The sequence below is a fragment of the Nomia melanderi genome, chromosome 7, assembly GCF_051020985.1.
Source record: "Nomia melanderi isolate GNS246 chromosome 7, iyNomMela1, whole genome shotgun sequence".
NCBI lineage: Eukaryota > Metazoa > Arthropoda > Insecta > Hymenoptera > Halictidae > Nomia > Nomia melanderi.
In genome coordinates, this window is record NC_135005.1 from 3,321,319 (window position 1) to 3,337,161 (window position 15,843).

The following is a 15,843-nucleotide window of genomic DNA, read 5'->3' on the forward strand; positions in this document are numbered from 1 at the left end:
TTCAGGACCAATTGAACACCGTATCCACAGAGTACGGTGTACTAACAGTGATGGCATATTTGAATCACGATTCACTCTGGGTGGAAGTTAAAAATGCCAGAGATGTTATACCCTTAGATCCGAACGGTTTCAGCGATCCGTTTGTAATAATCGAGCTTTTACCACGAAGAGTGTTTGAACACTGCGCCGAACAGCAGACCAACGTAAGGAAGAAGACATTAAATCCGATATTTGGAGAAAGCTTCGAATTGTGAGTTTATCTTCAGATGCACATCCTTAATATTATTTTAAGTAATTATACTGAATGGAAACACTACGATAGAAACGCGAGAAATTCTTCTGATGGTAAAAGAATTAATATTTGTATACACCTTGTGAAAAATATAGCCCATGCTGCTCTCTGCAGTTTCTCTTTTCTTCTAGCATAGTACAATTAATCCAGTAGAATGTAAAGAATATGATATGATATAACATTATACAAAATAATAGTTCACAATAGAAACGAAATAAATTTTTCTGAGGATAAAAGTAATACTTTTATATAATTTATGGAAAATATGTCGCAAATGGTCCTCCTTAGTGTTTTGTCTCTTATAACGCAATACAATAAATACAATATAATATAACGTCGCACAGAATAAAAGAACACAATATTTATTGCAGCTCTGTAAAAGTGGGACAGTGTCAAAGTCCAGACGCCATGGTACTCTTTACCGTAATGGACCACGACGTCATCAAATCGAATGACTTTGCGGGCGAAGCATTCTTGGGGCTCAGCACGATACCAGGCGTAGCGGACACAAACGCCAGCATTGACAATTTCCACGGCCTCAAGCCGACCGAATTACCCCTTATGCACCAAAAGAATCGAAGTAAGTTCAGAAAATTCATTTTAACAAAATGTAATACATCTTCATTTCAAAAGTCCCGTTAAATCGTCAATTACAAGAATTAATGCAGTTCTCTTCTGCTTAAAGTTCAAAAGGAAAAATATCTATTCAGACTTTGTTGTAGATAAAAATAATTTCTAAGGCATTAACCATAACAATTATTAATTTCCTTATAAATTTATATATTTTTCCTGGGAAAGATCATATGCTAGCAGAATTCATAGTTTATCTCCTTTTTCTGCAAACTTACAAAATATCGTCAGGCGTCAACGAAAATTGTCTTCCTTAACCATCGGTCGGTTAAGTGTTAAGACATTTTTTAACAGAAAAAAAGTTTTCATTTTTAATATCAACGGAAAAGTTAATATCATTGAAAATTTTCTTGCAATTTCGTGTTAGGTAATAATCAATCCGATTTCATTTTTGTTTTAGATCACCCGATTCTTCAAATTCTGGAGACGAGGGCCGGCGACAAAGTGGCTATCGACTTCGTTAAGAAGCAAAAGGAACGATTCGCCCAAACGTAAAGCGCCGAGCACAGTGCAGACGTAAGAATGTCTACGAAGCGTCATCGCGGGTGATTGAATCCTACTCTTCGATGGGGAGAAACGAGGGAAAAATGGACAAAAAATGAGAACCAACCCCAAAAGGAAGGCTCGTCGGCGTTCCACCGCCCACATTTCTCCCGACACTCGCCGGATCTTTCCTCGCGAGAGATCTTTCTTTCTCGTCTGTGTAAATCGTGTTGAATATAATAGGTGTTGGTAACTAAAGAAAAATTTTAAAAAACAGAATACATGTTAAAAACAGATTCAGGGAAGCTATCGAAATCAAACGAGTGAACGAAAAGAAGATAGAAATGAATAAACGTATATCCAAAAAGCTATTTTTGTGTCAAAGAGGAAATCGAGTAAAGTATGAAGAATGGAACAAAGAAGAGATATTTCAAGTCAATCGGTGTGATGTATCTACGAGATAAATGTTTAAACGGGGACAAAAAAAAAACAAAAAATAAAATCGTCGAGACCGTCGAAACTTGAAGCAATGCTAAACGGTCGTGACGTCAGAACAAAAGGAAACACTTTGCCCATGAGAAATTCTCACGGTTATTCGGAAAACGAGAATGAAAGTAAATGTACTTACACAGAAACAGACATTTGTGGATCATCGAAGCTCGACACGTCCATCGATTGCATACCGAAATGAAACGAAATCATCGCCGATTCGCATCGCTTCGACGGGTACACATAAGATACAACTCAGCAGAGTCAATATACGATATTTTTCTTATTTAACCATTGGCTACCAGTCTATTTCTATCTTTTCACCGTCGTCTCCCACTTCTTCGATCAACTGTTCTTTCACAAACGAGCCCTGTCGCGATCTGCACGACGGATTTCGATTGATGTTTACGAAACGCAGAAGTAAGAAAATCGACAAAAAAAGGAGTATATTGAAGAGGCGGTATATCGAAGATTTGTGCTCGTTGCATGTGTACGTAAGGATAAGATACGATGAAAAAAAAACTGAAAAAAAACGTGTTGTAACTAATCGAATACCAAGTGAAAAAGTGTCCCCTTGTGTCTCTAAATGCAGGGATTCGTGTTTGATTTGCTCGTACAATCTGAAGTCTTTCTAGAGCTTTTCCGATCTATCAGCACGACGATGACACGGCTTCTTCGCTCGGAAGTTTCATCGGTGAAACGGTAAAAATCAATTCAGGAACTAAATTCGACGGCCGCCAGACCAGGGATGTTCGAGGGAATCAACTGTCTTGTTTGCTTCGTCAAGGGAACTGTGAAATGAAGACTGTCGTTAGAATGTGTGACACAGAAGATAAATAAAAATCGAAATTGGCGACCAATACATCTAGAGAAAATACTTGTAGCACCAAAGCGGCGAAAATAAACCGGGAATAAATATAAAAATGCACACTCGTCAATTATTCTATTGCACGGCGCGCGTCTCATTCATGTCTACAAATAGGTATGAAATACAAAAAGGGAAATGCGAAGATCAACATCAATCATATTAGTTTGTATCTCAGACGCCCTGGAGAAAGAAAATAAAATAACAGGAGAATTACTTGCAAAACATAGAAAATGAAATTGCAGAAAGAAACGGTGATCTCTCGAAAAGTCGTCTGTCCGAACCTCGATATAATCTCGTGCATCGAATCCAATCGAACTCTATTTGCTTTTTTCAACCTTTTACAATCACCAAAACGTATGTACGATCTGTCTTGTATCGTAAGACAAATAAATTAATGTAAATGTACGTCTACGATTCTTTTCCCATCCTCCATTTTAGTTTTGTCTAGTACGAAAACATTTCTGCAAGTGTTTGTAGTTATTTTTATTTTCTCGCATTTTCTTCAATTACTATTGACTTAAAATTTATAAAATATAGTCAACCAGAAACAATGGCTAACACTTAGTCTTATGAAACGTTATTTAAATAATTAATGAAATTAAATTTTTGTTTAGTTCAGAGTTAGTAACTGGGAAGTTAAAATTTATTTCATTCCTTTTATGACTGAACATAAGATCAAATATACTCAAAGAATATTCCATCTTAATATTGTAAAAGCTTGTTTCATGTGTACAAACGCGTTTAAATAGACACGATGCTATTCCAATCTACAGATTTAAGATCTGTACTTACAGCCGTTACAGCTTATGGAAATTTCTGTTTAGGGTCTCAAGACCCACCATTTCGGTGACGCGTTCAATGCTACGGATAATACAAAATTTTAGGCTTGTTAGTAGGAATCGAATTAATTACATAGTTCATTTTAGCTATGAGCGTTTTACATAACTTGTCAACAAGAAATGCATGCGGCGGGAATATTTGAACGATGGAAATAGTATTTATCAAAGATAATATTTAAAAAAATAATTTCCATTGATTCATGAACCTAAATCATTTGGTAGATGAATTTATCTTGTAAATCATCATACAATATAATAATTTATATATTTATACGCCCAATTATTTTTATTAATTATATAGTTAGTGAGTAGTAAGTGAGTACTTAGTTCGATAATGTTATTACTGCCTTGTATAGATTTAATAAAGTGATGTATTTTTCCATGAAGTAGCTGGTTTAATGTTCAATTTTGCCGTTTAAAAATAATCTAAATTTTGAAATAAAATTAAGTAATGCATAAATATTTAACTTTGATTTTAATAAAAACTTGATATGCCTTAAATTTAATTTCATCTTACAATTTCACCGTTATTAATGATTATATAATGTGATTTGCATTATCTACATTCGAAAAGCTGTAGCTCTATCTACGGTAAACACTCAAATCGCTATGACGGAGACACAGAAAATCGATTCGTGCTATATGTTTGAGTATTTTGCCATAGTTGGCACCACTAGCCAAAGGACAGCTTTTGCTATGCGAGTAATTCGTTTTTACCATGAGATCTGATACATATTATACGTAAATGTAATGTTAACCTTGCAAATGAGTTTTTTACGTTTGTTCATTTCATCAACTTCAATCTTTGGATCGTAGAAAACATATCAAACCCATTGATAAGAGACTTTTTGGCAAAATGTACGCTTTTTATGATGATCGGTATTTTATCGTGTTAATTAAGCAGTAAATCCTTACGATATGCAGTTTAGCTTATTCCTTGTCGGTGGTTAAGTAACCTGTAAAATCTGCGAGTCTGTGTAAGTAGTATGCAATTGTGTTGTAGGATGGCAGTACCGTACTGCTTTGCAGCAAATATTGAATTCCTTACTGATTGTCCAATATGATGCTGCTAAGTTTGTATATTTGAATTAACTCATAATTATTTTTGTTACACTGACTTCTTTCATTTCCATGTTATGGTATAAATAATTAATTTTAAATTCCGTATATTTCCTCTTGAGGTTTATGTGTTATTTATAAAATTGTAAAAATTAAGGTATTAATAATTACTATTGCACTATTTTCATGAAATGTTATCACTATTATTCGCAGAAAAGTTAATTATATCATTTCAAAGTAAATATGAGTTGAAAACGACGAAAACCTACAACTTACATTTTTAATACATAATGTAGACGTGATAAACATATGTAAATGTTAAGTGATATTTTTAATTGAAATTATTTCTTCCGTATTTATATTATTTTAGCATATTGCACAATAAACAGAAACCATTTCGAGTCGTTGCAATTGTCCTTTCGTTTCAATACATTACATAGCAGCTGTCTTGGGTATACGAAGTTTTTTAAGTAACATTCTTCCTTTTTTTCTTAGTTGCAGCTCGGATTGCCCGAGTTCAAACGATCCAGGAAAAATAAATGACTCTGCCCATGTACACCATCGATTCCACTTTCATTACCCTATCCTTTACTATCTCCTAGCCCAATTTCGATTTTACAGTCACTTCAAACCCGTTCATTTTTGCTTTTTTCCCTTTTACCGACTCGATACCTCTCTCCGAGGTATTGTTGCTCCCCAGAAACGGTGAAAAATCGACGGAACCACTAATTGGTTCTGTCAATCCTGTACTACAGGGGTCGCGGAATCGAGGGATGGAACGGCAGGGGCGAGAGTTGGAAGAACGTTGAAACGACGAAGCATGGGTCACGTCGACCGGAAAGATTCGTTACGGGAATACAATGTTCCGGCGGAGCAACTTTCATTATAGTTGCCCACTTTTTCTGATTGATCTTTCATTTTATTATTGTTTTTCTCCCTACCTTTTTCAATAACTGCGCTTCGACGCACTGATGGCTCAGCGCGTTCTGGCGTTTCGTTGATGTCGGCCACTGAACATGAAACAGCAACCACCGTATTTGGAATGCTTTTCCTTCTTCCTTCTTATATAAGTTCCTTTTTTACCTTTTGCTGTTTTGCACTTTATACGCAGTCGCAAAAGAGGGTGGCACTTACGTATTACACGAACTATCTTTGTTTTCAAGTAATACAATATTAATAATAATATTAATAACAATGGTAATCTAAGATCACAAAATTTGTATGCACCCGTTGATGCTCGCTCAAGATTCACGCTTAGCACTCTTGTTCGCTTTATACTTCCATTCAAGACTCTTCCAAAGTGTCACTATATCGTGCCAATCCTATAATAATAATAGTAATAACAATAAATTATTAATAATGTGTTATTATATTAAATAAATACTAACCTAGACCTAACCCAAATAACAGACCAGCGCTACCTTCAGTTAGAAAACAGAGGTATTTTCTTAGTCCGTATAATACGTAAGTACCAAGAGAATTTACAATTTAGATGTTCAGAATTCATTCACAGTATATGGATCTTGATATTGGAGAAGCTACTGGATGTTCAAATATATTTCATATTTTTGCGCTTGTAATATTAAATCTTTTAAACAAACAGGTACAAAATTTTGTGCATTCATGCAAAAGCATGTTTGTCCATTTTTATGCGTTTAAAGATGACTACATGAAGTTTTAAGGATGTGGAGACAATTGCAATAAGGTTCTGAAAAACTGTAACACGTTCTGTAAATTCATAGGAGAAATTTTATAAAATAAGGAATATAAAGAACCCCATAAAATATTATAATACAACATGAATTTTATTGCATAGTACTAAATGATGCCATGTACAGTACTTTTCGGCACGAAAGTGTTTCACTTCGACAAATTAAAAAAATTTGTGGTTGCTCATTTACACAAATTCCGATCAAGTTAATTTCATACATGACATACAACGCAATCTTTTTTATTCATTACACAAACACTTTTAATTCTGAGTAATTACGAAATAAGGTAATAATTATGTTATTCGGTTAAATTAGTTCTAATCATTACTTGTCGTTAAGAAACAATTTTTTGATTTCTTATCGCGCCCCTCTGTGCTTCTGACTAATTCTCGGTAACAATAATGGTAATAAAAAATTGTTAATACAATATTGAGAATTTTGCGGATTATTTGATCACATCCTCAGTAGTAGAAAATCTTGATGGAGTCGAAACAATTATGTTTTACTCTCGTATTCAGAATATTCGGCGATCTCCGTTTCGTTCAGTGATTATCAATATATAATAATTATCAATGATTTCTTTGCTAGAGCTGTTATTGATCACATGATAATTATTCTGACCTACTTCTCCGAGAGAAGTAATATGTAAGTCCTGCGAATTCTCAAACAGAATCGTATTTTATACTGGCGTACTTATGCTAATGTAAATTACTTAATTGGTTACTCTCACATTGAAACACATTGTCTACATCTATACAAGGTCTAAACATTCTCCGCGCTACTTGAAATATTCGCTTCCCGGATAGCACTTTAAAAACTGTTTAAAATCATGATTACTACTGCCACATTTAAGCATTCCAGTGTCACTTCTATTCTGTCACTTGCTTTCATGTAGAATGTTTTCTGTCTGCAATCAGTAAAAATGCTGTTTACGATGTAATTACACTGAAGACTGAATTTAATTATTAACGTTGTTTACCATCTTTAAAATATTAGTTTAGAGTTTTATATAACTGCTGATTCTACTGTATTACCAACTAATACGTAATAAAACAAATATTCGTATCATTTATTCATTGGTTTATATTATATATATATTTAACATGCGGATTCCATTTATTTGAATAAACTAACCAAATGTATTTAAACTAATTGAAATCATTATTTATCATTTAACAACATTAGTTTCGACATAGTAAAATTCTCAATGAATCAGATAAATTCCAAACTACCCGTTGTTTCCGTATATCCGTCTGTAGAAGCAAAAAGTTGCAATCATTACATCTGAAAACATTACAAATTGTTCGTTACTCCTATAACGGACATTACATCTCTGAAGTGTACACTTAATTCCATCTCTGCCTGTATATTACGTGTATCACTGAATAACGCACATTTGTTTAAACATATAGAACAATTACATTCCAAACATATACAATTAAACATATATAATAATAACAAATACCATTCAACAATAATATACTTTTGATTAAAAAAAAAAGAAAATATAGAAAAATAAGGAAAAACAAAGAGAAGTGATTTACTCGTTGATACATTTAATATCGTAGCCAATGCACACACACGCACAAAGTGGAAAACACGAGTTGACACAAAAGAATTCCATAGAATCAAAAACTTTCGCTATCTCCTCGATCATTCAATTGAAAACTCGATCGCTAGTCCATCGAGACACCATGAAATTCGATCATACGATAAAAAACTATTGCTCGTACAAGCTCCGCGTACATTCCTCTAAGTGGAAATGCGGAAGGTGTCCGCGTGGAGGATCACGCGACTCGACAAGTCAAATCACAGGTTCTGGCCTGGTAAACGTTTCTAAATTGATCGATCGCCGCGCGCGTGCTCATTGTCCTGTCGCGAGCCTTTTAGAAGCAGCAGCAGCAGTGATCCATCGTCGATCGTGGAGAAAGAAAACTCGCTCTCGGCGTAACCGTGATCCGGTTGGCCGTGAAATGTACACAAAGCACGTATACACACGTGCACACTTGAACGCGCACGCGCGCGCACCGGTGTCGCACGCACAAAGTCACTTTTCATCCGGTCTCTTCCGGGCTCCGGGAGAAACGAAGGGAAATCGATGCGAAGCGGCGCGTCGCGAGCGTTCTCCGCCTTCCGCCGGCCAAGACCCAAGGATGACTTGTGGATAACTGTTGATGTATGTATCGTGAATCGGATCGCGCGGCTCGATGACTTTCGAATCCGTTCTGCGTCCGCCTTATCGATCGGCCGATCACTGCACCTCGCAGACGAAGAACGTTTCGAAGCTGCACGGGCTGTCGTTCCACTTTAGCCCTTTGCCGTCTCTATTCCATAACTCGAGACAGTGCTCCTCTTCGCCGTTCTCGTATCTGAAACGCGAAGAATAAATTGCAATGATTGCTTTACCCGGAATGAGTACTTTCGAGCTGCTCTTTGCTTTCAATCGTCGCGTCTCTTAATACGTCTGGTGCCTTTATAAATTCAGGTATCTTGGTACTGATGCTTATTAATATTGATATATTAAGAATACATATTAATATTGATATTGATGCTTGTTAATACTTGAAATGAACATTCTTCCCCATTTCTTTGCGAGATTGTTTTCAGTTGTATAGAAATTATTATTCAGGGAAAACACTTTAACAGTAGCAATGCTTTGTTTATAGACAAGTAGGATATGCTAAATGAATCTTCAAAAAATAAATATTCTCAGGAGTAACTGAACGCAATGGCGTTTTTCGTAATATTAAATTGGAACTCGTTCGCAATCAAATTTGACAGATAACAGTCTTTATTCTTTAGTTCTATAAGTAACCTTCTCACAAATTAATCGCGTTTCATGTTACACGATGTTTACATTTACAATTCCTTGTTTACAATATATAAAACAAAATTGCACTACTCGAGATATGATAGTCAAAGAAATTCGCGCTATGTTTCGTAACGTGAGCTCAGACGTTTACACAGTTCTAGGCACATAATATCTTTCTTGCCCTAGAGAAATATTTTTACCTGAAATTGTTCGGCTCCCCGACGTTCCAATTCTCGAAAGTAATCGGCCTGCCATTGGCCATCCAAAAGAAAGTACCCTCCTCGGCCTGATCCGTGCCAGAGGTCCAAAAGTGTTCGTGTCCGAGACCGAAGTCCTTAATATGTTTCTCGAGCCTGTCGTTCTCTTCCTGGGATGCGATGCTCGCCAGATGCATCCCGTGATATCGGCAGTATTGGGACGCCCTGTACCAGTTCGCCTGCGAATACAGGGAGCATGAAACGAAAGGAAGAATGAAATTTCGCTGAAGGAGCATTAAATGGGAATTTGAAATTCACTAGAGCTTTCTATGCTGGCTACCGTCGCCGCCTCGTTCGGCATCTCCTTTTTTCCCCATGCAATCGTTCTTCTTATTGCTATCGTTACGCGGAACGAAAGAGGATGTATATACCCTTGTTTATAAATATACATGCGGGGTGTTGCACTTTGCCCGTGGTTATTCAACGGACGTTTATTAATAAAACATGAGGACAGGGAAATTTTCTAATTTATTCTAATCATCCGGCGGGATGAGCGCTTTAAAGTTCCCGTTGCCAGAGGCGTGCATTCCTTGAACTTTAAAGGAGGCTTGATGAAAAATTGTTGTCGTCTTTGGTCTTGTTAGAGCACGCCCCTAATTAAGATGTTTGATGCAAACTTTTTCTGAAGTGATTTAAGTGAGGGGCCTTGATGACATTACTATACGATTTGATCGAAATTAATAGCACCTTGTGATCTTCTTTCGCGACGCGGCTTATCGAAGCTGTTTATCGTTAATTATTTGCTAAATGAGAAATTCTACATTTTTGGTTTGGCGTTTGTTTTACAGCTAGGACATTGGTAATAGCGAAATATTGTTTTTCAATTGAAAGAATTAACATTGTTCATGTTTTTGTGATACAACTTGAAATCTTTACTACGCAAAATATTTTATTCTGCGTATATTTGTAGCTTTTTGCTGCAGAAGATCTGAAAATTATTTTGTTTCTCAATACAAATACATGAACAGTTTTGGAAAAGCAATATTCACGCGCACCATTTTTCTTGTTTGAAATAAATACTTATTGAAAGTAGTTAGCCAAATTAATTCTAGATATCAAAATACTTCATCTAGATAATAATTACTCATTATCCAGAGCAAAGAAGTCCATTGATTGATTCGAATCGTTCATACAAAATAATTGAAATTACAATGCAAATAATAATGAACGAAAATTCGTTAATATCACTTGTACTTTTTCGATATGAAACACCAATACCTTCCTACCTACTTATGAATACATAGTTAACCAACAATGAATTCATATGAAAGAAAGAAGCTTTTACATTTAATATTTAAAATTACCTTAAAGTTTACATGAATTACAATTTTAACTTTTTAAGGATTAAGGACACAATATATTTCAACAATAGAATAATAAAATAGATCTCACTTTGTTCGTTGCGTTAAATACGACAAACCGCATACATAAAATTTCATCGATCGGTGGTGTGATACAGTGCTGTCAATATTTTTTGCGCGAGGTAAGAGGTCATTGCAAGCTTGCCAAAGATTTGTCGTGTCATAAATTCGCGTCCAGCGTCACGGAATTGGCTGAATGTGATTTTCGTGTCGGTTCCGAGGAATGTTTTCCCGTGGTCAGTGGACCCAATCCTCAAACACGTTTTACCACCCTTTGGAGGAGGACAGGAGAAAAAAAAGGGAAATGGAGGAGACGAAAAATCCCGTGTTGTTCGGTGGGAATGCAAATAAAGCGCAATAAATAGAGCGTCGCTGCGATTGCACCGATGTCGCCCGAAATTCTTTTACCGTCTCTTCCTACTCCTTCTACACCTGTACCACTACTGCACGTAATTCTGCACCGTCAATCGGAACATTAAATCCCTCGGAATCTTTTCTTAAATTTAAATTTCGCAGGCAGAATCCTTATTAAATTTATCACAGGACGAAGTTTCGAGAAACAATGTATTGTAATTCGTTGTAGCAATTTAGGTGCGTTGTTAGTGAAGTACATGGAAATTACGATATTGTAATTTCTTACTCCAATAGGTTAATTAAGTACTAATTCCTGGGTATATTAGATGTTTTAGTGTAAGGTTTGAAACTTCTTTGCTTTAAATTATTATATATTATTCTTTAAATTGTGGTGAAAGAATTGTGGTCCTTTCTTCCGACTCGATACTCAATAATTTGTTAACTTATAAGACACGTTGTTATAAAAACTACAATTATTTGAATTCTAAAATTTTATGATTGATTTTTAGAAAAGTGCTCTGTTAAAATTAACCATCGTAGGATATGATACAGAACTATCTCTACAGCTTCGTTTAACCCCTTGTCATTCCATTTAACCGGGCAAAATCCGAGCCATTATTATGACGACCGATATCTCACTTGTGTTGTCACCTCGAGTCAGACTCGTAATATTTATGTTTGGTCCTCAATTTTTATCACGAGTCAAACTCGTTAAAGTACGGCAAGAGGTTAAGAAGTATATTCTGATATTGATTTTCGATTAGGGTTATAATCTTGATCATGATCAGTTATTACGATTATAATAAGAATCCGGAATTAAACTTAAAATGTACGCGTCTTTTCCCTTCAACTACTATGTATTTTATGATATTTCATTAGCATTATTATGTATTTGTTTCAAGATATAGTCGCTATAATTCCTAGTTTTGTATTGTCGACCCAAAAATAAACTATAACAATGGTAATAGCTCCACCAAAATATAAAAAGTTTAGCTAATCGTAGAAGTTCCGGTATATATTTTACAGGGGTAATTGAATTTACTTGAAAATTGCTATCTAAAGCCAAACGCGATGAAAATATTAGTCCTTTGCAGGAAGTAAGGTCAACGCGGACACTCGTTCTCTTGAGCAAATTACCCATGGCAATCGATGAACGTGAAAAGAATTATTCGCCATCGCGCATCCAAGTTTTCCCTAGTAATTATACTGTACGTTTGCTACTATAAAAGGAAAAGACGCATAATTAATTTTATTGAATGACCAATAGTTTACTTTAAAGTTCACGATTAATTTATTCGAAGTTCCTTTCGCATGGACAAGCAGTCCTTTCACATATAAATTCTGATAGGACTATGATTTACAAACTTTAAAATTACTTTCAATAATAGCTTCACTCATTTGTGAAATAAAATTCTAAAGATCTTTGTTTAAAACTATATAAAAATTAAAACAGGTTTTTCATGATGCATTACAAGGTTTTTTAGTGATACAAACATTCTTTGTTACTTATTTATCTGTTGATATTATCGTTTTGAAAGTAGAGGAAATCAATACTTTATTTATTATTCTAGCAGTAATTCCTAAATTTAATACTATACAAATTTCTTGTTAAAATTAACAGTAACGTATATTTTACATTAATATTACTCGTATAATTTTTTACTTTTTACGAGCAATAACATGGTACACATAGAATTGCAAAAAAATCAAACATAACTTCCCTATATTTCATTATTACCTATTATTTTAATAAATAGTTTCCGTGGAAAAGAACATATTGAAATATTCTAAATGAATAATATACATCCGTTAAACATTAAAAAAATGTATTTTTTATTCAATAAAAGGAATATTTCTTTTTATTCCACATTTTGCAAAATAAACTACGAACGAGGAGAAAATGAATTCATATCGTCAGAAACATGTTCGCTGTTCTGTACAAGCGCGCTGACAGTTTCGAACGTCACAACTGTAAACAGAGGATACCGAATCGCATAGAATTTAATATCGTTCCTTTTCAATTTAATAGACAGATTTGTCGTTAACAAATTACGTGCCTTTGGAATAAAACAATTCCAACTTGGACTTGTCGCTATCATTTATTTTTATTACATGGCGCGATATCAGCATTTCTGTATTCACGTATTACTGAGAGAAAAGAGGCGCGTGTATTCTACCACGAAAGTTCGAGCTCAAAAGCACAAGCATAAAGGTATATAAATTGGACACAGTGCTCCATTACAGTTGGAAAATGAGCATTCCCGTATATTTTATACGCGATAGGGTAAGCGCAAAGAAACGCGGACCGCGCTATATTTGCATATTTCGCAATGCGGTGCCATTGAAATATTTCTAATATTACGCGTGCCCTGTCCCCAACGACAGTAATATTCCGTCCTCCGAAGTAACTTGCGTCGATTATTCGTTTCAAAATAAATATCTACTTGGATGAACACATTCATGGTCCCTATAGCTTTACAAGTCATTTCTTTACAAATAAAAATTGGATACTTCTTAACTTCCCTTTTTCATCGTAAAGTATTATTTTCAGTTGAAGCCCCTAAATTATACATTCATTTCCTAGTGTTAGAATTCGATGTACGAATATTTTAATCAATGCAAGGTTTAATGTACTGCATGATGTTGGTTCTGTGTGTGTGTGTGTGTGTGTGTTTTTTGTTCTTTTTGTTATGGCGTTACGATATTAATTCAGGCTAGACGTGTTAAATATATATTCCTCATTTAAATAAATCTGACACCTAGATTCATTTGATCCACTTAACATTAAAACTACTGAGCAGTTAAATTGACTTTTTGAAATTCCTTCATAGAAATTCCAAGAGTGCATCATCTACGGAGATTTTAGTTGATTTACAATTCAGTTTTCGTATTGCTAAATCAATTTCTTCAATAATTTCTCAAAGAAACACCTGTTATCTTTTTAACAATTGCAAAAAGAAGACATCAGGAATAGATCATTTTGAACTATCTGGTAGTTTTAATTTTAACAATAATTTAATGACAAAATCATTACCATAGCATGGCAAATGAAAATGTCATATGAAATTTCATTTGAGTGAGGTAAATATTCATTCCCAAAGTACAATGAACATTAATTAACAGAATACCCATATTTGACGATCATATTTCATCACGTCGCATAAAGTTTCGTCCAATTCGAATTCAGTCATTAAATTAGATAAATTAAATTGGAAATATGACAGGTTCGAAGTAATTACGCCGACTTTAGTTCTATAACCAAACTGTCGGAACTGAACAAAGTAGTGTGTCTTCGTTGTGTCAGGAATTACCGCGCGAATTATAATTCTGTTCGGGGTCATAAATCCCGAAGTAACCTTTCGGTACGCGACTCTTCTTGACACTTGTCCGCCAAATTAATATTGGACAATTAGATCGATTGCGTTAAATCCCGACTAATGGACTGTAGTTCCCGAAATTTAAAGGAGTATTCACGTTGTCCCGCACGATGGACTCGTGATTACTAACAGCGTATGAGTATGAGTCTCGTATGAGTGACTCGATTGAACTTGTGTCTATCTCGAACGATGGACTTGCCGAATCAGTTTGAATCTGGTAGAATCTCGTAGGATCTGATTGAATCTTTGTCCCGAACGATGGACTTGTAGAATCTCTTTGAATTTGATGCGAGTGCGATCCTGTAGGTGTTTTTATACAATGCCTACAGGTCGCATCGACTGCGCTGTTTGGAAAGTCGAAAATACCCAATCGGCGCATAATTCCAAAAATTGGAGGCGTCTTGGACGACGCCCTTTGGACAGCCCTCTTGGTGCAAGGGTGAGGGCAATGGCCACGTGCGAGGGATCCTCGAAGATTTGCCGATGCCTTGGAAATTTCCTCCAAGTTGACTCATATCTAGCGGAACCGTTACGAACGAGGTTCGAGTCGACCCTTTGGAAATTCCCGGTTTACGATATGGTCGGTTGTCTGTACGAACGAAGTAAAAATTCCAAAACTATTGTCTGCACACGCGCGGAGTGACTAAATGATTTTACCATGATTTAGGGTAAAATTGCCCCTTGCAATAAAAAATAAACTGACTTCGAAAGAAGCTAATCTCGAAAATAATTTTGTTGGCACGTCCATGTCGTAAACGAACCTTCGAGGATTTTCGCCGTTTTGTTCCGCATCGGACGGAACAGGAACAAAACGCTATTTCAGGCGGGTATAATTGAACTTCTGAACGTATATGGTTAATCGGCACCCAGCCTATCGCCGAAAACTTGAAATTCGGGATATTTAAACGAGTTAAAATGGGATCAAGGTGTCACCTCCGGCTACGAAGGCCGATCAATTCCTCGACGAGCTTTTGACCCCGTTATTAGCTATTCGTGTTTAGCCCAAACGTGTTGCCCATATTTTGCCTACTTTTCCCTAACCTAGACCCCACGCAGCAATTTATCCCAGCCTCGAATTCATCGGAAAGTAAAACTTCTCGTTGTGGTGTGTTCCCAGATGAATTCGCCTCGCCCGCGCTCGTTTCCGCCGAAAGTGGCGGGCGAGATCGGGCAACTCTCTCTTTCCTCCGCGGCGAGTCACCCACTTTCCTTGACTCGCGGGCAACGGAACTGCATTATTAAGAGGGATTTTGCAATACAGTGGCGTGTCCGGTCCGCGGCCTTGCTGCGATCTCTCGAGAAGGTGGGTG

General features: G+C 35.8%; 2 protein-coding genes and 1 long non-coding RNA gene across 5 annotated transcripts in view; 1 reads left to right on the top strand and 2 right to left on the bottom strand.

Annotated features, from left to right (window-relative positions):
- Positions 1-1,907, top strand: part of unc-13-4A (BAI1 associated protein 3) — a 143,942-nt gene extending 142,035 nt beyond the window's left edge. For all 3 annotated transcript variants that reach the window (XM_031970275.2, XM_031970273.2, XM_031970274.2), the window contains 3 exons: positions 6-250; positions 664-872; positions 1,323-1,907. In XM_031970275.2, the coding sequence (XP_031826135.1) occupies positions 6-250; positions 664-872; positions 1,323-1,417 (549 nt within the window). In that variant the 3' untranslated portion in view covers positions 1,418-1,907. The remainder of the gene's footprint in view (positions 1-5; positions 251-663; positions 873-1,322) is intronic.
- A 63-nt stretch (positions 1,908-1,970) lies between these two features.
- LOC143174701 (uncharacterized) lies at positions 1,971-3,641 on the bottom strand. The gene is made up of 2 exons (XR_012998919.1): positions 3,555-3,641; positions 1,971-2,685 (listed from the first exon to the last, which is right to left on the bottom strand). It is a non-coding gene; the product is annotated as an uncharacterized LOC143174701 (long non-coding RNA).
- A 2,858-nt stretch (positions 3,642-6,499) lies between these two features.
- LOC116424200 (uncharacterized) overlaps positions 6,500-15,843 on the bottom strand; it is a 208,468-nt gene continuing 199,124 nt past the window's right edge. Inside the window, exons 6-7 of the mRNA XM_076369118.1 lie at positions 9,385-9,620; positions 6,500-8,741 (exon numbers count right to left, since the gene is read on the bottom strand). Of these exons, the coding sequence (XP_076225233.1) occupies positions 8,624-8,741; positions 9,385-9,620 (354 nt within the window). The 3' untranslated portion in view covers positions 6,500-8,623. The remainder of the gene's footprint in view (positions 8,742-9,384; positions 9,621-15,843) is intronic.